The sequence below is a fragment of the Mustela nivalis genome, assembly GCF_964662115.1.
Source record: "Mustela nivalis genome assembly, chromosome: 1".
NCBI lineage: Eukaryota > Metazoa > Chordata > Mammalia > Carnivora > Mustelidae > Mustela > Mustela nivalis.
The window spans coordinates 162921309-162942242 of NC_139020.1; the positions used below are offsets into that span (position 1 = coordinate 162921309).

At 37.2% G+C, this 20934-nt stretch overlaps 1 protein-coding gene across 16 annotated transcripts in view; it reads left to right on the forward strand.

The window, feature by feature from the left end:
- Positions 1–20934, forward strand: part of TMCC1 (transmembrane and coiled-coil domain family 1) — a 256200-nt gene that overhangs the window by 204115 nt on the left and 31151 nt on the right. The window contains exon 1 of one of the 16 annotated variants that reach the window (XM_082748094.1): positions 12742–12887. The exons of the other annotated variants lie outside the window; for them this stretch is intronic. Coding sequence (XP_082604220.1) covers positions 12825–12887 — 63 coding nt within the window. The 5' untranslated portion in view covers positions 12742–12824. Of the gene's footprint in view, positions 1–12741; positions 12888–20934 lie in introns of those variants that run through there. 16 annotated transcript variants of the gene reach the window in all.

Genomic DNA, 20934 nt, shown 5'->3' on the forward strand with positions numbered 1-20934 from the left:
AATTTAAAAAAACAAAAAAATTTTTTTTAAAAACTGGGTTTAGAAACGTGTTTTCTAGGTGCTACTAACTATTTGAAAAACAGATTTTCAGTCTGCTTAGCTCTAAATTGTTACCATTAAAGGCTAGTGGTTAGCAGCACATAAAAAAGTACTTTACAGAGGAAGTCCTAATTACTAGGGTACTAAACAGATTTTCTAAATTTAAGTTACCCCCAAGTAAATTCATTTCCTTATTTAATAGGATTACTATATTAGTAGATGAAAGGTACTCTGAACACAGTGTATCTAGATTTTAGGAGTGCCTTTAACAGTGTTTTTCATGATATCTTTAGGGGGAAATTATAAGTAATTATTCATAACTGAGTAAGTGAATGAAGGTATGAAAATTATACTAACTCACCCTGAAACAAGGTCTCTGATGGCTTGGTGCGGGATGCTTCCTGTCCCGTTCAACCTCTTCATTTAAATCCTTGACGAAAGAGAAAGAGATTGCTGTGATTAATCAGAGTTGAAGATATCAAGCAGCTGAAAAGAATAATTAAAAATTTGAGCCATTGAGCCATTGCAATGAATTGGAATCCATTGGTATTCTCAATTGAAGAGCAGAAGTCATCACATTATGTGATTCAGCTGTACCACATTTATATAATTTATGGAAAGGGCAACTGTTCTTAACACCATTTTCAGTTGAAGAGAAAGCAAACAGGAACTAAATTAAATGCTATGACTAGGTAGGTACTCTAGCAAATCTCTTAACACTTAACAAAGTGATTTAGGTACTGCACCAAAAAGAGGCTGCGTAGTGGGATCTTAATTAACCTAAATCAGACACAGCTCCTGTTACATTGCAATACGTTTAGAATTAGGAGGTCTTAGTCATTCTTGGAAATTAAAGTTCTAGAAAGGAAGTATTATTAATATTACCTTAGTACCTTACCTTAGAATATTGTATCAGAAACATTGTTGTTAATATGATTAAAACCTGAAACAGTCTGAGAGCAGAGTTCCTAGTAATTGAGAAGAATAAATGAAATGTCTAACAATATCCCCATCTCAGTTTTGTTTACAAAGAGTCACTAAAAGAACATTGTTATCCATCGATCATGGACGAATTTGTCTGACTAAAGTTTTCCACTTAAGGTTAAAACAAGCACTGGGCTATTAGGAATTGTATTTAGGACTTTTCCTTTCTAACTCCCTAGATTACAGTCTGCAAATTCTGTAATACCTTAAAAAAGCCTTAGCAGTTTCCTCAATGTTAACTTCAGGTGTTTTACAAACTTATTTTTATCAAATCATAAGGAAATAAAAGTTATTTTTTCAAAAAGCGTCATGTAAAGATAGAAGATGTTTATTTCCTGAGTGGCTGCTCTAGTCAGGAACAAACTAGAAACAATTCCATACTGATTTTCTAAATAATGGCTTAAAAACAGAGGTCTTCCATATTTATTGCTTCTTAGCCTTATATGAGAAATTTGTCTCTCAGACATTTCTAATAAATTCACTCAGTCATGGGGTAGACTGTTTTAAGGTTTTCTGCAACTCTAATTTAGAATTCTGTGAATTTTTTTTTCTTTTTGGTAATTATCTTTACATGATTATAGAAGCTCAGAAATTAACTCAATCTTTAGAGAATTAAAATTAATTTGTAAACAAATATTGCCTAGTAATCAAAAGTGGTTCTGTAAAACATTGAATACAAAAAATGGAAGATTCCAATTCAGGTATCAGCCACAACCAGCTATACTTAAATAATATAAGCATGTATTTGAGGGGATAAGATACATGGTTTTATTTTTTACTGATGCAGCTACACTGTCTGCCTTGCTCTGGAGAACCAGAAGTAAATATTTGCTGAGCCTTCCATATGCAGTCACCCCTTATTTTCATAAAATAATCATAAATTAATTGGCCTTACATAATTTTTAGTTAGCCTTATTTTATCAGTAGCTTGACTAGGACCACAGATTGTTGACCTGTGTCCATAGGTCCTTATTTTACTGTTGAGGGTTTAGTGGTCTGCTATGTTAATTTACCCATTCGAACACTTTACAAGTTGTGTTCTGCAATGGAATACAAAAACCTCAGAATAGGGTCTCCTCTCTCTTCTTTGGAACAAGTAATTTTATTGTTATATTAGTGCTTTGGTGTTTTTTGTTATTATTGTTGTTGTTTTGAGAGAGATAGAACAAGAGTGAGAGGGTACACAGAGGGAGAGGAGGAGAGAGAATTTTCAGCAGGCTCCGTGCGTAGCATGGAGCCTGATGTAGGTCTTGATCTCACAACCCTGAGACCATGACTTGAGCTGAAATCAAGAGTTGGACCCTTAACTAAGCCATCCAGACACCCTTTATTAGTTTTTTGTTTTGTTTTGTTTTTAAGTATTTCAAATAGGTTGAGTCTAAGGAAATCAGGCTGGTGAACATGATGGCATCTTTGTTGGATTCAGACAAGTAAAATCAAGATTGAAGTCTTGCAGATATTTAAAGAATGAATTATCTTTTGTGAAAATTCTTGAATTGTAAAATTCTCTCAGATCTAGGATGTCCAGGAACCTATCCCCTTTTCTCCCAACCATCCTTCCCAGCTTTTGGAAATGTGAGAGAGTATTTTGCTTGTCACAAAGACTTGGGGAGGGGAGTGATGCTGGCATTTAGTTCATAGAGCCCATGAAGGCCTTAATGGCCAAAATGTCAAGAGTAACCTTGGCTGGGAGCACAGTCTGCAGGCATATGTTCTTCTATTCTTCCTTCTTCTCCTTTTCCTTCCTCATTAGAAAGTGAGAACCCCAAACTGTACAGACATCTGGGGTGTAATGTGCCTTTAGTACACTTAGGCCCTTCAGCACAGCACTCATTTGGTGCCATTTCCTCTTATAGCTAGGAATTTCCTTTGAAGAAACATTGGTATGTAAATTAGAATCCAAAGGGACATTAATTCTTTATACTTTCTATATTAGAACATATTTATTGACCCCAGAAGAAGGTATCATGTTATCTTCCTTATCTTCTTTTCTCTTTTATGGCTAGAGTCACTACTACTATATATCTATTGTGTATGCACTGATCTAGTTTAGGGGTGAGTTGTTTCCTAACTTCAGCTTTGACAGTGAACCTGTGCTTGTGCTGTTTTTCAGGAACTGTGCAGATTCTCATTCAGCCATTTTGATTACTCTAAGCCTGATAGGAATTTGGAATTCAGAAAATTTAGTTGCTTTGACTTGTTCACTTATATGCGCTATTTACATTTAGTGTAAATACATTTGAACTGAAGAGCATATGAATATTTGGTTTCATGTTTGGTATCTATTAAATATTGACACTAGTTACAGAAATATATCTTGGAGATACAATTTTTTTGGGTCAGAATTTCAGCTCTACTTTCCTTCCAACTATTTCTGACTTTTTTTTCCTTATTATGATTCAGAATATCTGAATTTGATTTATAATTTTCTTTCCCCAGAACTGTTCTTTTAATCTTTGCTGTTGGAAGTGCATCATCATTCTCTTAGGCTAGAAACTTGGGCCTCATCTTTGATTCTTTCTTCTCTTTAATTTCCAGTGTATAGTCAGCAGATCCTATTGGTTCCTTCTTCAGAAGAATCACTAGGCCTTTTCTTTTGCATTTCCTCTGCCACCACTTTACTCCAGTCTTTACCATGCTTCAGTGTCTTACCTCTGGCCTCTCACCTTTTTCAAGCTTGTGACCACTCAGCTTAAAACTACTGAAACTGAAAACGATCCTTTAAAACATAATATCTCAGGAAGAAATGGAAGGCAAATGGACATTAACCCCGAAATCATCTAATCTACAACAGAGAGAAATTTTTCTGTCTTCTGTCCTAAATTTCAGTTTTTATCAAGTATATGCTCTGTTCTGGTGTTAATAGCTAAATATTATACTTACTGTCTTTTCATTCCCCTTTGACAGTTCATCTCTTTTCTCAACTATCCTATTTATGCTTTCTCTGGTTTTTCATCTCTAACTCTTAACCCTGCAAGTGCCAGTCCTGTTTCATAGGTACTAAGCCTTGATTTGTTTTAAGCTCCATAAATCACACAAGTCCACAACCGATGGATGCCAATGCAAAGATTTAGTTCCATCTCCTCTGCAGACTAGCAACCTTCCAACCTCAACTTAGGGATATAATAAGGTCTGTTGTCTAAGCTTAATGGTGTTAATGATAGCATACTATAATGGTTTCTATAATGTAGAAATATAACATAATGGTTTCTTAAGAGAAAGGGTAAAGGAATGAGAAATTGACCATTTGTCTGGTTTTTAATAACAAACTTTAAGAAGTTTGGGAAGAGTTATGTTTTCATAAGTAGTCAATACCTGTAGTATCATGTCTTCATCTAGCTTCTTGCTCTTTCTTGGTTATATCTCTTTTTTAGAGTCATTTGGCTATTCTTAAAGAGTATTTGGAACCACTAGGACTCTGTGCAGTTTAGTGGAAAATTAAATAGCAAAGAATAATGAGCAGGTTACTTTAAAAAGTAATAGCTTCATATGTACCTCCCACCTACTCCTGCAGCCCACCCCCTCTACCCCACCATCTGTGGCTAGTAATATTTTGCAAAAAATAATTTGAGATAAATTACTGTTTTCCTTACATGGACCAATGGCCCACTGAATGCCATTTTTCTTCATTTTTAGCAGTTTTCATATTTTTTGAGAATGTGAACAGTATGCTTATGTTTCATTCCTTAGAACTTCAGTATGGTCTGTTGTTCACCTGGGATTTGGAAAGTATAAAATAGATCAAGTAAGGATTTTCAAGAGATGGCTTATGTAGCTCTGACATTCATGAAGTATAGCAAGAGAACTCTTCACTGTGGTGAAAAGCATTTTCTAAAACAATACAACATTATATATTGCCTCCAGGTGGTAGTTTTCCAGACAAAGAATATGCTTGAGCAAATTCTTATGATTTACTTTATATTTTCTAATTTCTGAGATTTTTGTTTTGTTTCTTTGTTTTGTTTTGGTTTTGAGGTTTTTTTAACATTGAAGGAACTAAAATCAACTTGGTCCCACCGAAGACTATATATTTTTTCCTCATGAATCTGCTATTTTGGAAATATTTGTTTACAAACACCATATGTTATTTTCCTTTCAAAAAAAGAAAAGTAATCAAGGGCTAAGAGCCAGTCATTTATTTATTTATTTATTTATTTCTCTCTCTCTTTTTTCCAGTCATCGTTTCTGAATGATACAAGAATAGGCATTACCTGGAGTAGTCATAATCCCAGACAAAATTAAATATTTCTCATTTTAATCTGCCTATACAACTTTATTATGGGTGACTGTACATTTTCCATTGGGCCTTTAGAAGTCCTAAAAACAACTTGACCCTTTTGTGGACTTCAGGTTGGAGACAACTATTGTATACTATGTCTCATGACATAAAAAATATTATTTTATTATACCATTTTATTTTATGAAATAAATTTTTGTATGATTTGCGTTGGTTGCTTTATAGGCAATACTTGTGGGTTACATGGCTCTTCCTTGAGTAAGGGGATTATCTTCCTATCAGGGGTTTATGATGCTTTGCAATTATGAAACAACTCCCCACAGCGCCTTTGAGCCCCTCAGCTGGTAGATGACATGGTAATACATGATTCCTTTGAGATAGGTATGAGCAACCTTCTCTGCTTATTGTACTTTTTAAGTTAAGTGTCTCAGGTAACTAGACAGGTAATTTAGTTAGTTTCTAAAGAAGGTCAATGCTTAAATTCTTCCTTCCTGAAACCTCATGATTCTGATATTGGCTTTGACATTAAACAAAAGCCTCTCTTACTTTCCTTTCTGAACTAATTCATTCTAAGCAGTAAAAGAAAGTACTTTAAAGTTCATATGACTGTACTAATCTCAAGAGATTTTAAACTTCTTACCAGTTCCTTGCTTTGTCATTTGTTGCTCCTCCAGCCACTGGCTGGATATGGGGGTTTGCTTTTATACAAGGAGAGCCGCTGGAGTTAAAGAAAACCTACGTCTTACTGAATCCCACTGGGAGGTTAATGCTAGCCGAACTAGTGGCTTGGTGGAAGAAGGCAGAAGAGACATTAAGAAATGCACAGCCAGCTGATGTGACACATTTTAACTTCACAGTCTTTTTTTTTTTTTTTTTAAGATTTTATTTATTTGACAGAGAGCACAAACAGGGAGTGGGAGAGGGAGAAGCAGTCTTCCTACTCAACAGCAGGGAGCTGAACACAGGGCTGGATCCCAGGGTCCTGGGATCACTACCTGAGCCGAAGGCAGATGTCCAACTAACTGAGCCACCCAGGTGCCCCTTAACTTCACAGTCTTGCTTGCAAATCTTTTCTTTGCCATCTGTGACGAGAGATAATTGATTTATTAGATTTATCTTTCTTCTTCTTTGACTCAACTTTTTCCATCTCTTGCCACTTTGGGAAAAACTTAACCAGTCATTAGGCATCCACATCAAGGTCAGTCTAGGAACAGAACAAAGTTCGTGGTCTTTGGACATTATACCCCAGTAGATCCTTCAAGAATAAAATATAGTGAAGCGTAAAAGCGAAGGAGAACATTAAGCATTTTATCCAAAAAATAAAGTAGTGTATTCATAAGTTCTGACAGCTAAGATAGGCTTTAATAATATAGGAAAGCCTTTGGGGGGGGGTTGGTGGTTTTGTTTATTTGTTTTTGATTTTGTTTTTAAGATTTTATTTATTTATTTGACAGACAGAGTTTACAGGTAGGCAGAGAGGCAGGCAGAGAGAGAGGAGGAATCAGGCCCCCTGCCGAGCAGAGAGCCTGATGGGGCCCAATCCCAGGATCCTGGGATCATGACTTGAGCCAAAGGCAGAGGCTTAACCCACTGAGCCACCTAGGCGCCCCTAGCCTTTGTTTTTATAAAGAACATTTTTTGGGGGTGCCTGGGTGGCTCAGTGGGTTAAGCCGCTGCCTTCAGCTCGGGTCATGATCTCAGGGTCCTGGGATCGAGTCCCGCATCGGGCTCTCTGCTCAGCGGGAAGCCTGCTTCCTCCTCTCTCTCTGCCTGCCTCTCTGCCTACTTGTGATCTCTCTCTGTCAAATAAATAAATAAAAAAAAAATCTTAAAAAAAAAAAAAAAAAAAAAGAACATTTTTTGTCTGGGATTTGCGTATAAATAATTGCAGGGGAAGGAGAAGTGCAGGCCATGAGTTAATAATTGAAGTTGGGTGAAGAGTATACAAGATTCATTTTCCTCACTTTTATATATGTTTATGTTGCACATTAAAGAGGTTTGAAATTTTCAGCACACCCCCCAGTACTCAGCAGTGTTGAACACATAAAAATTCTTAGATTTGTATTATTGGGGGAAAAATATTTTCTTGTCTATAAATTCTGAATTTAGCACATTATTTTTTTTAATCTGTTAATATCCAAATTATATTGTATTTATTCAACAGTATGAAAATTTATTGCATTAATTGCAATAATGAAACATATTTGATTTTATTTCTGTTCAAGGACACATTCAAGCAAACTTTAATTAGTATTGAGAAGTCTGAAAAATAATGAAAAATAGTATTAAACAGTTTCTCTGTATACAGTATGCCTGATACATCTCTGAATGGTATTTTAGTTAAGGAGCCTATTTTCTTAATCTGGGTCCTAACGTAACTTTGCTGCTAAAATGCTGACTTAATCCTCAGTCTCTTCTATATTGTCTAGTTGGTCACTCATATTAAAATATCTATGTCGGGCGCCTGGGTGGCTCAGTGGGTTAAGCCGCTTCCTTCGGCTCAGGTCATGATTTCAAGATCCCGGGATCGAGTCCCGTATCAGGCTCTCTGCTCAGCAGGGAGCCTGCTTCCCTCTCTCTCTCTCTCTGCCTGTCTCTCTGCCTACTGTGATCTCGCTCTGTCAAATAAATAAATAAAATCTTTAATAAAAAAAATAAAATGTCTATGTCAATTGACATGCTATGATTTTGATCTAAAGCAAAGATGGGCAAATTTTTATTGTAAAGGGCTGTATAATAAATATTTCAGGATTTGAGGGCCACATTTGCTCTGTTACATGTTTTTTATTCTTTACAGCTCTTTGAAAATGTAAAAATAGTTTTTAGCTCTTTTGTAAGAGCCTTATAAAAATAGGCAGAAGGCTGTAACTTGTTAATTCCAGCTGTACAATTGCTTTTTAATTAGATGCTTTGAGAAATAAAAGGTAAGGATCCAAATGTTAAAGGTCGTTTTTAAAGGTGACTCTCATACCAAATGAATACATGCACAAAGATTTTTTTTAACTCACTAATTAACCAATTATTAGGAACTGGTAGCGTGTTAAAATTGGTCCAAATGAGAACTGGACTTAAGGAAATCAGGAAATTTATATTCCCTACAAGACAGAATTCATTTGCATTGCATCACCAACACCATCCATAGATAATTTCCATTTCTACAGAGTTGCAGAGTAACCTAGCCAAAGTCAAAGTTGAAAACTTTTTTGCAGTCCCATAATCCCAAAGGATCCAGTAGATAATAGTGGACATTCCCTTGAAAGGACACTTGAAATTTTTATCATTTTAGTCTTTCACAGCTTTTGCTGACAGTTTCTTGTCTCTCTTGTGATTGATCATAAATAATTTTCAAAGACTATATTTGACCATAAAATGGTCTCATTACTTTTGACGTATTTACGTAGGTACAATAAGAATGCTCAAATCATACAGACATCATTGAGTTTTCTTTGCAAATCCAGAGCTGTTAGTTTTGAGCTACAAAATTATGTATAGAAGTTTTCAAAAAGAATCTTAGCTTGGACTTTTGAACACCTTTTTCATTTACTATCCCAAGCTTAGGCAACCATGCCCAAGAAACTCTCTCACTAAATTTCACCTGCTTTACTGATAAATTGAGGTTAGTTAATACCAAATATCCCAGCATTTGCTCTAAGGCTTGCAGTGTGGAAGTAAGTGACCTTGCTCAGCATCTGTAAGTCAGGGGACCCTGTAACCAAGTATCAGGTCAGTTTTCTTAGGGGGGATTTTTTTGGAAGCATTGTGCCATATATGAAGTTGACTGTTGTTCCTTAATGTGGTTTTTCATGTCTGACTAAATGAAAATCAGTCTCAGATATAACATTACAGGTACATATGGTTACAAAACCCAATTATAGCCTGATAAAAAGAAGATGGGAGTGTTACCAAGCCTATGCAAAATAACTGTATTGCCATAAAAATTTAAGGAAAACTCAGTACGTTCCTGAATGCTGAGGATCAATGAAAATTAGATACCACTTAATATTTTATTTCAAATCATAAAAACAGAATCTACTAAAATGTGTCTTGGAAATAGTTTAAGGAAAAAGGGAAAGGACTTCCTCATATAGCCACAAAAAATAGAACATAAAGGTAACATCAACTATATTCTGCACAAATAACTACAATAAAAAATTTCCCTTTGTCATTTCATTCAGATGGAACTTGGGTCAGCAATCTGTTTCCGTGCAACATCTGCTTCTGGACTAAAAAGCATCCTAGACATCCTGACGCAGTGTAGGGGTATAGTCTTAAAGTCGTCTTAAGTGATAACCAGCTTAGAAGCATGTTCCTTAGAGTCTTGTTCTTTGTTGTTTGTTTGTTTTTAAGATACTACCTTTTTTTTTTTTTAAGATTTTATTTATTTATTTGACAGAGACACAGTGAGAGAGGGAGCACAAGCAGGGCGGAGAAGCAAAGGGAGAAGCACATTTCTTGCTGAGCAGGGAATCTGATGCAGAGAACTCAATCCCAGAACCTGGGGCCGAACGAAGGCAGGTGCTTAAGGACTGAGCCACCCGGGCGCCTAGTATAAAAGTTATTCTAAAAGTTTTTATTTTTTTGGATTTTGGATCCACTTTTGGGAAAGAGAAATCAAAAGAGTCAGCAAAGGAGATTTGAATCTTTGATTAAGACAGGATCATGGTGAGAAATGGTACTTGGTTATTTGGCCAAAATGGCAATAAAACATTATAATAAATGTTAAAGGGATAAAATTGTAAACAATATTAGCTCTTTCATCAATAAAGAACTTTTTTTTCTTTTCAGGTTGGTTTGTTTTGTTTTTTATTCATTAAGGATATAATAAATCAAACATAAAGCCAGAATGTTACTCTGCTATGAAGTAAAATTACACAAAAGATAAAAAATAATCTTCATGTTGTAAGAGGAAGGCACTAATCTGTAAGTCAAGGAAGTAAGCTCATCAAAACTGATCACATTTGCCAAAATCTGAACATATTCATGGCTTCTTTTCAGATCGCAGTAATATAAACCGAGGGAAATCAAATTCACTTTCTAAGATTTGTCCTTTTTTGAAATTTTGGAACAGACTGCCACTTCAATTTGGGACAAAAATGTTCTTTTTCTTTGAAAACAAAAGGACTAGTATTTCTCTATCACTATCGCTCCTACTATAGTTCTAGCCACCTATATCAATTATAACTTGCATTTCAGGGAGAAAACTGGATGGAGGGAATGAATAATAACTATCTGGCAAACATAAGCATGTGAGGGAGCACCTCAGTGGCTTAGTTGGTTGAACACCGACTTTTATTTTCAGCCCAGGTCATGATCTGAGTGTTGTGGGATTGAGCCCTGCACTGAGTGAGCTCCATGGTAATGACCGTCGTAACTCTTGATTTCGGCTCAGGTCATGTCAGGGTCATGGGATTGAGCCCAGTGTTGAGCTCTGTCTGTCCTCAGTGTGGAGTCTGCTTGTCCCTCTCTCTCTGCCTCTTACCTCACAACCCCGCACATGCACGTGCTCTCTTTCTCACTCACTCAAATAAATATAAAATCTTTAAAAAAGAAAAATCCCAGTGGTAGGAAATGAGAATAGAAGAGCTTTACGTCGGGTTGCCTGGATGGCTCAGTCATTAGGCATCTGCCTTTGGCTCAGGTCATGATTCCAAGGTCCTGGGATCGAGCCCCACATTGGGCTCCCTGCTCAGTGGAGAGCCGGCTTCTTCCTCTTCCTCTGCTGCTCCCCCCTGCATATGCTCAGTCTCTCTCTCCGTCAAATAAATGAATAAAATCTTAAAAAATAAAAGAACCTTATGTTAGTGTTTGGTTTGGTTTTCTCTAAGTGGTGAGATTACAAATAATTTTTGCTTTCTGTTATGCCCACTGGTGTTTTCAAAATTTTCTAAAATAACCATGATTGTCATGAAAGGAGATGTATTAAAAATGGTAATAAAGAGAGTTAGGCAAACATTCACTGGTGTTGACGCTAGGGCTTGTTTTTTCTGTTGTTTTTGTAGAAACAAATACTCTGTTGAAACCTTGCAACTTAATTTTTAAGCAAAGACAAAATTTGTGTTAGTCATTAAATTCTTTATTAATTTGTTCTGGAGAGTAAAGGTCAGAATTCTGTGTCTCTAGAGATAGAAGAGGAATTTCTGGAGCTATAGTTTCAACTGAGAATTTTCTTAATTCATTTAAGGTGGTTCAGATTTCATTCAGAGGGCTTCATCTGATTTAAATGAAGGAAGTTATGTGAAGCTGGTGAATGCTGATGGAAAGACCTTCTTTGACCTCTTAGTACTGTGCTGGGCTGAGCTTCCAACTCCATACTTAAGTAGAAGTACAGAATTATCACAGCTTTAGGCACTGACCTTTATCAAATTGTCTTCTTATCCGATCCCTTTCTGGGTATTAACCTCCAAGAAATGTTTCTACATATTATACATTGCACGTGCTACACTATATTTTATATCCCTGAAGTTCTTTCTGTGCACATTCCACAGAACTGCTTTTACAAATGAAATAATAAAACTCAGATTTGATAGTTTGTCTAAATCCCAAAGTGACTTTTTCAGTGCAGCAACAGTCTCTTTAAGATGTTCAGTTCTTGGGGCGCCTGGGTGGCTCAGTGGGTTAAGCCGCTGCCTTCGGCTCAGGTCATGATCTCGGGGTCCTGGGATCGAGTCCTGCATCGGGCTCTCTGCTCAGCAGGGAGTCTGCTTCTCTCTCTCTCTCTGCCTGCCTCTCTGTCTACTTGTGATCTCTCTGTCCAATAAATCAATAAATAAATCTTTAAAAAAAAAAAAAAAGATGTTCAGTTCTTTCATACAGTATCATGGGTATTCAGTAAATAGTATATGATGCAGGAGCCGAGCCTGGGCTTAACTTTGTGGTGTTTCAATCTATTGTGTAGACTTCAAACAATTCCAGTACTTTTCCTTCAGAAATGTTTTTCCCCTTCATCCATAGTGAATAAAACTTTAGCATCTCATGCTCAGTTTTTTCTTGCTCAGTTTTCATTTAAATTATTTTGTGAATCTTAAATAAAAAATAAGAGAAGATATATTAGGAAAGCATAGAAATTGTTTCAGCAGTCTTTGAATCCTTTATCCAAACATGGGTGGATTGTTTTTTCTTTGTATTTATTGAAGCAGGCTACCTAAACACTTTTTTAGAATGTTTTTAAACTTCTTTAAGCTATTTGTAAATCTTATCTGGTTTTAAACTAAAGATGTGAATGGTGAATTCATGCCCTGTAGCTTTAAATTCAACCAGTTTGATGCTTTTGTTTTTTATAAAAGATGCTCACAGCTCCAGAAGAGAGGCAGATACTGTCTGTGATCTCCATTCTCAGAGTAAAACTATTCATTTGCATTAGCAGCTCTAGCAAACCACACACACACACACACACACACACACACACACACACACACCATGCTTGTTTGGCAGAAGCTTTCTGTTTATTCAGCACAGAGTCCTCCCAGGCTCCCAGATGTAGAAAGCTTTAAGAGTTGATGGACGAGACAGAACCGGAACTGTACATAGTCTGAGGTGGGCACTGCGGAGGATTGGCTATGCGGGGATGTTGATGTGGTGCGGCTGTACCTGCCTGTTCTGTGAAAGGCACTTCTCTGAGGCTGTGAAGGTGAGAAGCCCAGGGAATCCACTAGAAGCTTCATTTCGGCTCGCTCTTTGGTAGGGGAATGCATTCCCAGTGGTAGCTGTCCTCATTTACAGCGTTATTCTCGGAAACCAAGTATGTGCAGCCGTGACAGACTATGCCACAGCTCCTCTGCAGTTTGGAAGCTGGGACAAATGGAAAGAGCACATAGTCAAGAGAGGTTGTGATTTGTTTTCACTGTCCAAGCTTGGTCTGGCAGTACACAATGAAGGATGAGCTTTGTGGCAAGCAAAATCAGCAGACTGCCTGACAGGGGGTTTTGGTAAGATAAATGTATTGCTTGTGTTTGGGGGGCAGGGGGTGGGGAGGGATTCTTGGATTTTTTCTAACTATTATTTTTACTTTTCTGTATCAGCTACATAGAATTGCCTCTTAGCAATAACAAAAACATTTTGCAGAATGCTGTTTGAGGGAGAGGGATGACCCAAGGAGCCAAAAAGGAAAACATTATTTTTGATCATTCAGTTGTGACCTTCAGAGATAATCATCAAGTTTTCTCAGATGTCCATGAATAGGCAGAAACCAGGAATTTCCAGAGCAAAGAATGCTGACTAACAGATATCCTTTCTTTTCTTTGAACAGTTACAGTTCCCCCCACCCACCCACCGCCCTGCTTTTTCCCCTAGCTTTCCCTATGGCCTAATGGTGGAAAAGAGAAAAGCTCCCTGCTTTGAGTTGTTGCCACTGGAACAGTAATAGGCTGAGAACATAAGTATGGAGGTGGAGGAAGGCAAAATGAAGAGTCTGCTATTTTCATAGCTGTGCGTTGGTGGGTGTTTGTCTTGGGTTCATTATCGTTGCTGTTCAATATCAAGTGGTTGTTAGTGCTGTATCTCTTTGCCTGTACTGTGATTTAATCCCTTTATGTTCTATTTTGTATGTTTTTCTTTGCCAGACCCAATTCTGTCATTATGAAAAGTTTTTCTGTTTCCATTAATACATACTAGCCTTTATTAGAGAAAAGATAGTTATAGAAAGTAATCCTGAAATATTAATGGGCCACAAGAAAATAAGGACATTTTTCTCTTTAAAATGAAGGTTTTCAGCAGATTTGGGGATCTTGATTTTGGAATCTATAATAAGCATTTTATGACAAGTTAAAGAAATGGGTTGCATTAGATCTGTGAAATCCTACAGGAATCACTTTGCTCTAATCTACTTTAAGTTAGATCTGTATCTTGGGTTTTTCCAAGCCTGAAGGTTTACTTTTCCTCACCCTATCTTACGCAAGTATTGCTGGAAGATATGTTGATTGTTTTTATAGTCTAACCTGAGATCTCGTTCTTGGACCCCTCTTTAAACCAGTAGAGAGAGCCAGCTGCTTAAAGTGGGCACAGAAGAGACCCATTGACATCTGACTTTTTGCTGACTCATTGGTTATATAAGCCTTGTAAATACAGTTATCCATATACTCTATTAGGGGCAGGTGGGCCCCTTCCTGTTTACTTATCTTTTCTTATCTTAGCATCCTTCTCCTTCCTTTAAGCCTTTTTGGTAATATAGTCTCAATTATTTACCAAGTGAATTCTAAGATGTGAATGGACAAATCTTTTTTCTTTTTTTCTTTTTTGGAATTGCTTTAATTCTGTATTTTCATCTGGATTTTGATGAAATGCCAAATTCTGTATTCTCTTGGCACATAAAACTCACAGTAATAATGCCTTTCCTCATTTATAGCCTGGTTAAAGTAACTTCCTTTTCTATCTTGAGACCTCAATTCAAATCCTTGTTCAGGAATTCTTCTGACTTCCCAGTCTGAGTAGGTTTCCCCTCCTTATTCCTTTTCTCACATCACTCTGTTTTCTTTTTTCCTTTGTAGTATTTCTCTCAATTTACATTTTTAATTACTGGTTCATCCATCTCTCCTTTTCTCCACTCAACCATTAAGCCTCATGAATGCAAAGACACCGTGTTTTGTTCATCAGTATATACCAAACACCTAGCAAAGTGTCTGGTTGAAAGTTGAAGAAGGGCTAAGTAGGCAGTATTACAGAGGCCCTGCTATGAGAAGAAAGGATGAGCAGCAGGGGTTGAAAAAGGCGAGTTTGACTAGAGTAGGGAAAGCATGCTGTAAAATGAATCTAGAGAAATAGATCCAGGGCCTAATCACATAGGACTGACTTGATAGACCATATTCAGATAATTGTTCTTTATTGTAATTGTGGGAAGCTGCTAAAAGAATTTAAGCATTGAGTGGTTTAGGACTTCTTTTTTCAGAGGTGCCTGGGTAGCTCAGTCAATGAAGCATCTGCCTCTGACTCAGGTCATGTTCCCAGAGTCCTGGGATTGAGCCCACATCGGGCTCCCTGTTAGGCAGAGAGCCTACTTCTCCCTCTCCCTGCTTCTTCCCCTGCTTTTACTCTTTCTGTCAAATAAATGGATAAAATCTTTAAAAAAAAAAAAAAAGACTTCTTTTTACCTTTTTTTTTTCTTTTTCTTTTTTTTTTTTTTTAAGTAAACCAGGTTTTTAAAAAATAAACTAATTATGCCCAGCATGGGACCTAAACTCACCACCTCAAGATCAAGAGTAGCATGCTCTACTGATGGAGCCAACTAGGCACCCCAGGACTTCTTTTAAAAAAAAATTCTCCAGCTTAACTGAAAGCCTGACTGAATGCAGGTAGATCAGTCAGTGTTCCAGAAGAGAGGAGACAAGAGTTTGTCCTAAGGTTGTGGCAGTAGAGATGGATGGGAGAGTATTATAATTTGATCGAAATTTGGAAAGTAAAATAGATAGGATTAGTGTTGAATAGGGGTAAAAGGCAGAAGATGTGAAGAATTATTCCTTGGCTTTGGTTTGGCTTGGTTTTGGTTTTGGCTTGTTTAGTAACCTGATGAATAGTAGTATTTTTGCTGAGATAGAGAACATTGTAAGAAAACCAGGTTTACAAGAGAATCATGGTGTTCGGGTTTTGGATATATAGATTTTGGTATTGTCAGGTAGCTTGTGGATCTTTAAGTCTAGATTCCAAAGGAGCTTATTCAATTATTACCATTGAGAAGCTTTCAGAAATATCCTTGGAATAAAGTGCAAAACAGTGGTTTAGACCTGGTTTGGGAGCTGATCTCCCAACAGAGCCCTATATTTATAGCTTCATGAACCCTTCAATTATCTTTTTTTTAAGATTTTATTTATTTATTTAAGAGAGAGCACACAAGCAGGGGAGTGGTAGGCAGAGAAAGAAGCAGTCTCCCCACTGAGCAGAGAGCCTGACAGGGGCCTCAATTCCAGCACCCTGGGATCATGACCTGAGCCGAAGTCAGGTGCCTAACCGACCTAGGCTCTCCTATTCAACTATCTTTAAAAAGCTAGTACATTTCCTTCTTATGGGCTTTTGTTCATACTGGGTTGTCATCCTAAAATGCCTTTCCTTACCACTTCTCTTTTTATCAAAAACTTGTTTCTTCAAGGCTCATTTCTTTTTCTTTTCTTTTTTTTTTTTTTAAGATTTATTTATTTATTTATTTGACAGAGAGAGAGAGAGATCACAAGTAGGCAGAGAGGCAAGCAGAGAGAGAGGAGGAAGCAGGCTCCCTGCCATGCAGAGAGCCCAATGCAGGACTCAGTCCCAGGATCCTGAGATCATGACCTGAGCCAAAGGCAGAGGCTTAACCCACTGAGCCACCCAGGTGCCCTCATTTCTTTCTTTCTTTCTTTCTTTCTTTCTTTTTTTTTTTTTCTTTAACACCTCCAAGAAATCTCTGTTCCCTTTGCCGCTGCCACCTTCTTCTTCTTCTCCTTCTCCTTCTTTCTTTTAGATTTTATTTATTTGACACACAGAGATCACATGTCGGCAGAGAGAGAGGGGAAAGCAGGCTCCCTGCTGAGCAGAGAGCCCCATGCGGGGCTCCATTCCAGGACCCTGGGATCATGACCTGAGCTGAAAGCAGAGGCTTTAGCCCACTGAGCCACCCAGGCATACCCCCCTGTGCCGCCTTCTGAATGCGTGGCTCCTTTCTGTGTTCAGGTACTTAACCTTCATATGTACGATATCATTTACTTAATTGGACCTGTATTTCAGTCGAACATTTTCACGTCTCAAACCAACTAGATCATGTGTTTCTTGAGAGCAGAGATTCACCTTTTTTCAGTGCTTTATATAAGGAAAATAAAGGATAATTACAAAATGAATTAAATAGTAGAAACCTCAGTCTTTTGTATAGTCTGCTTCTTTAGTATCATAGCACCATATCCTTCTTCCATTTTTATACTCCTAATTTTCTCTAGGTTGTCCCTCCATTTTACCCTGCAGATACCTAGATACATCAGAGAAATGTTCTTCTTTTCATATGCAAAATCCCTGAACTAGTCATTTTCATTAGATACTTTTACTTTATTTGTAATTTATCAGAAAAGCTGAAATCTTGCTATTGCTTATTACCTGTGGAAAAAAGTGGCCAAGACAGGAAGGACTAGCATCCTTAGAGGATGTCAGAGACACCTAAGAGATGCTACTAAGGTTATGCTGGAGAAAAGCTGTTGTGATGGAGTAAGCCCTGTGGGCATCTGAGGAAAAGCATTACGAGCAGGAGAGACACTAAGTGGAAAAGGCTTGAGGGGCGCCTGGGTGGCTCAGTGGGTTAAAGCCTCTGCCGTCAGCTCAGGTCATGATCCCAGGGACTTGGGATCGAGCCCCGCATCAGGCTCTCTGCTCAGCAGGGAGCCTGCTTCCTCCTCTCTCTCTGCCTGCTTCTCTGTGATCTCCGTCTGTCAAATAAATAAATAAAATCTTTAAAAAAAAAAAAAGGCTCGAAATGGGTACGTGCCTGGTACATTCCAAGAACAGCAGGGAGACCTTTCTAGCAGGTGGCAGTGGAGTAAAGGAATGAATAATAGGAGTTATAATCCAGGAGGTACTGGATCTGACAGGTGCCAGATCATGGTTATTCAGGCCATTGTGAAGACTTCAGCTTACTCTGATTCAGACAGCCCCTGGCAAGTTTTAGGTGTAAAAAACTGTTGTGACCTGATACATTTTTAAAGGATCACTCTAGCTGCTGTACAAATAATTGATGATAAAATACTGATGATAAAATATTATTCCAGTGATAGTTACGAGCCTATTGCTGTAGTCCAAGCGAGAGTTGATAGTGGCTTTTGCTAGAGTGGCAGTAGTGGAGATTCAGTGAGATGTGGTCAGATTCTGCATCTTTTTAGCAACTAGAACCCAAAACATTTGCTGGAGCAATGTAGTATACACAGAGGGTATCAGTATAGACTCTGTAAGCAGACTGTATGGATTATGTGGATTAATGAAGTGTAGCCATTAGCTGAGATGGGGAAGACTGCAGGAAGAGCAGGTTTGGGCGATATCAGGAACTAAGTTTTGAATGTAGTAAATTCAAAATGACTGTTAGACATCCAAGAAGAGATATTAGGTAAGTAGTTGAGTATATGATCTGGAGTTAAGCAAGGTATGGGCTAGAGGCATACATTTGGAAGTCGTCAACAAAGAAATGGTATTTAAGACCATTTTAAGAGAAAGAAGAGTATTTAGGGATGTATAGCCCTTCCCTAGAGTCTCTATTCTTTAAGCTACTGAACAAGCCAAAAATGTTGAGGGATAACCAGGTTATCACAAACACTGTGGAATTTTCCAAATTGTTTCATTGCTTTAGCAATTTATCAAAATTGAGTGAAACAAATAGGATTAAGCTGAGGCTTTAGAAATCTTTTGTTTTAAGGAAACTTGTGTCATAAAAGTATTTGTAGTGAATTACCATGTAAAGGAGAGCTATTGGTGGCAAATTTTACAAATCAGCTAATCCACACATGGATTTTTTTTTTTAAATCCTCAGCAGTGAAAACATTTCTTTGTCACCTTTTGCTCATTGGAGCATGCTCAGAAAATAGATACTAAATTTAGTATTAACCAATTTGTGTGCTTCAGACTAATCATTCTTCATTCTGAAGTCATGTAAGAATGATTTTTGAATAATCCATAGCTCAAATCACTATTTCTTTTTAACAAGTTATAATCTCAGAAGGAAACTTGGATCATTTATTGCAAATGTCAATCAGTATATCCTCATACGACATTTTTGATGTTCAGGCATGAAGTCTCTGGTTGGATATTTCCGGTAGCATACATGAACTGATACTTGAAACCCCCTGGTTAAGTTGAACAATGCACCTCTCCTTATTTTCATTGTATGTTACTTATTTTTTTTCTTTTAGATGTCAGGGAGAAATATCTCAGAATCTGTTATTCATCTATAAAATAAATTTTCTTAACTGGATGATCTCTTAGGTTCCTTCTCAAAGAAACTGTACTTATAAGACTTAATAAACATAACAAAGCAGCATGTTATTGTCAACTTATACCATCACTACTATGATTGCAGACTTTCCTTAAGTGCTTGCTTTTTTGCTTTTTTGCTTTCTCCCTGTACTTCCAGTGCCTAACATAGGCCCTGTCTGTATACAGGAGACATTCTGCTAAGGTTTATTAAAATGACAGTAAATCATCTGACCAGGCTCACATGAATCCATTAAGTCCAAACATCAAGCCTGGCAGTGCTAATCCTCAATGATGTCTTTCATGTAAGCCAGGAAACCAGCCCTCCTGTGACAAAGCATTTCTAAGTAGCAGTCCTAGATCCTATAATGGATATTTTGCACTTGGGTTGGAGCAGGGTGGGCCAGATAGGATGTTAATAACCTAAGCTAATATTCAACACAGTTGGTTTTTCCTCAGCAGTCTTGGAGGGAGGCGTATCATCTCTTGGAAGCTGTTTTTCTTATAAAAATACTGGCGTTTATTCCATTTGTAGTAACATAGGCTCAGTCACTTGTATGACATATGAGATCTAGGAGGATCATATTAAGGAGATGCTAGTGAGCATTTATATTAAAAATTTACTGGGTATCTTTGCACAAAGCATTGTGCTATCTTCTTGGAGTACAAAGATGAAATATGACTTGATCCCTGTCCTCAGGAACTTAGGTCAGTAGAGGCAAGACACCCAAACAATCATTTCAACATAATGTAATAAGGACATTGAGAGAGGTGTATGTTTATTTATATGGGAATATGAAGAAAGCCATTAATCCAGCTGGGAGAGGGAGATTGTCAGGAAAGATATCCTGGAGGAGGTTACATGTTAACTGGGCCTTAAAGGAGGAGTAGAAGTTAGCCAGAAAAGAATAGAACATGCCCTGGAATATATGGAGAGAAGCCTAGAGGTGTGAAACAGCATGCCATGTCAGAAGAACCAAATTACAGTTGTGACCCTTAGCATATGTGGATTTAAATGTAAGGTTTATGTTATTCCCAAGGAATCCATTGCACGGGTTTTTTTTTTTTTTTTTTTTTTTTTTTTAATCATTTTGCTGAGACATGTGGTAGGATCTTTAGCCACAAAACTATAGTGAGCAAACTCCATCAGAATTCGCATTTCAGTGAGCATGTCTTCTACTCATTTTCACATGTGGTATCACCCATGATGATTTTAAAACTTTGTTCTTTATGAAAAGTGGGCCTGAAGAGTGCTGAGTATAGAAAAACATGTGGGGCCTAAGTGTTCTTTGTCACAAAGGAAGTTTGAGAAACTAGACTATCGCGCCAGATTTAGAAGTGGCCAGGATTATCATCATGAGTATTATTTTTATTTTTTAAACTTTTTAAAATTAAGCAATAAAACATTATTTTATTGCTTTTTATTTATTTGTTTGTTTATTTTTATTGCCTTTTTATTGCATATAACAAGAGTTCTGTATAAAAATATGAAAAAGTGATCCCTAGAACTTATAGGAAATACTCCATTCTGTCCAAAGATTATTTATCAAGTGAGAAAAAGCCTTTGTGACAAGTAAAAAGGTCTGTTTTTAAGACTGTATGTCAAATCTTGATTTTTAGCTCCAAAGTAAAAATGGAATGGGTAGAGGAAAAGCTTGCTGGTTATGGGCTAGTGGAACTTAGTTCATTTTTCTTTTCTGCAACTCCCACTTGAGATTCCTCTTCATTCCACCGCAGACTAAACGTCAGTCTGAATTACACATAAGAGAATT